General features: G+C 36.7%; 1 protein-coding gene across 1 annotated transcript; it reads right to left on the reverse strand.

Moving 5' to 3' along the window:
• Positions 1-815: 815 nt before the first annotated feature.
• LOC124369621 lies at positions 816-1,346 on the reverse strand. The gene has a single exon (XM_046827672.1). The coding sequence runs from the start codon at positions 1,344-1,346 to the stop codon at positions 816-818; it is 531 nt and encodes a 176-aa protein (XP_046683628.1).
• Between the last annotated feature and the right edge of the window lie 735 nt (positions 1,347-2,081).

Genomic DNA, 2,081 nt, shown 5'->3' on the forward strand with positions numbered 1-2,081 from the left:
TCTTCACAAATAACTGACCAGTTGTACGTGCTAAGAAAACTTGTCATTTTGACAAAATCTGTTTTATTTTTAAATTCAGGAGACAAAGTATCCTTCTCTTTTGACAAATTTGGAAATAAAATATTACAAACTACTGCATCATGGTCTTGCCTAAAAGAAGTTAAAACATCAGATTCAAAGCTACATTTATCTCTAGTTCTAAAAAATATATGATCTAAACAGCTATTTCCTCTAGTGGGTGAGTCATTCAGTTGATCAAGGTCATTACTTGACATAATCGCTAAATACTCGTCGACGAGCAGTGACCGCTTAAGCAAGCATAAGTTCATATCCCCGGTAACAACTGAATTCCGATCTTTGGATTCAGACAATAACAAATTTAATTCATCCAAGAAAGATGCAGTAGAATGTGAATGCAGCCTATAAACCGCCACGATCGCAACAGAAAGCCCAACAGACTCAATGTCAACAGTGACCTTGAGAGCGTCAGCTGATTGCATAGTAGCGCCTGATCGTCTGGCCTCATATCGATCACTCACATAAACAATCACTCCACCTGATCTGTAGCTGTCATTACAGTTTGAATACTGGTTATACCCACTAATTAAATACAAACTTATTTCACATTCGTGTATCCAAACTTCTGTTAGTACAATTACATCTGGCAAAGAAGGCAAAGTATTAAGATAAATTAAACAAGAATCAAAGTTTTCTCTTAGACTAGACATATTCTGATGAAATATAAACAAATCTATTTTTGTCTCAAACAATATTTATTGTTAGTGTTTACGACTTTTTAACAAATAAAAACTTTCCTACAGTTTTTCAATTTGCTCCATTGAACTAACAATAATAAAGGAATCACCCTGAGCCTTCCTCAGAAATATTTTGCCATTTCTTACCCATAAATATGCATAATTCTTTTCCTGTTTCACCGATTGTGCAGCAGCCAGTAGTTTCCTCTTGGTAGGACTGAGACTCTCGTTAACGTAGACAGGATTAGCAGTGGACGAAGTGTAACCAACGTCATGCGAGTTTAGGTTCCTTTTGACTCTCCGTTTTTCTAGGAATTTTAGGTTGTCTTCTCGTCTGACGAACTTAGCTATAATTCCAGCAGGACGGTCAGCATCATTTCTTTTTTTTAGACGGTGGCAGACATCGATATCTTCTCTGGAAATGTTTATATCAAGAGCAACGCCAACCTTCTTTACAACTTCGTACACATATTCGTTTTTGCTTTCAGGAATCCCCTGAATCTCGAGTGTGTTGCTGCGCATATATTGCTCATTGTCCTCAACCCTGAGCTCCAAATCAGTAACCTTCCTTTGAAGCTGAATATTTTTCATCCTTAAATCTTCAATAAGCTGAAGGTACTCAGTTAACTTAGCGATTTGACTTTTGATTACGTTGTTTTTTTCATTAATTTGTTCATTAACAAACTCAAACGATTTGTTAATTTCAGACTAAATTCGCTTACGGTCATCGGAAGCTTTATAGAGCTTTTTTAGCACATCAGACAAAGCTGTTCTGGTATCAGACTCCGGGCCACAAGGTGACTCACAAGACATACTCTTCCTTCTACTCACAGCACAAGATGGACAGCGCCAAATTTGGTTCTCATTAATTATATAGTCCACATATTCTTTGGATAAACTAACACATGACGTATGGCATAGCCTCTTGCAGTCGGAGCAACAAATTTTATGCCTAGGTTGACCGGTAGCTTTTTTGCAAACAGAACAATCAGACATGATTTTATAAATACACACGGTCACTATATTAAATAATAGGCTATTGCAGATAATATACGGGTAACATTAATGCAGATAGTAAGTTGCTAAAGCATTTAAACACGTAGAATATAGGCTATGATTCACTGCACAAAGGAGAGCGGGAGCGCCAGGCAAACCGGTCTGCACTGCTCAGCGTCAGACTCATAACTGTGTGTTATAGAAGTTATTTCCTTACAAAAGTACATTGTTATGTATAGTACTTATGTGTACAACCTTTTTAATTTATTGGCAATAGTTAAAAAAATACAATGCTGTTCGCAGACTTTAGTTGACGTTGTATTTCCGTAA

This window comes from Homalodisca vitripennis, chromosome X (genome assembly GCF_021130785.1).
Source record: "Homalodisca vitripennis isolate AUS2020 chromosome X, UT_GWSS_2.1, whole genome shotgun sequence".
Lineage (NCBI taxonomy): Eukaryota > Metazoa > Arthropoda > Insecta > Hemiptera > Cicadellidae > Homalodisca > Homalodisca vitripennis.

Bases quoted from the DNA above. Each gene is read 5' to 3' on its own strand.
- LOC124369621 (XM_046827672.1), bottom strand. From the start codon at position 1,346: ATGAAAAATATTCAGCTTCAAAGGAAGGTTACTGATTTGGAGCTCAGG.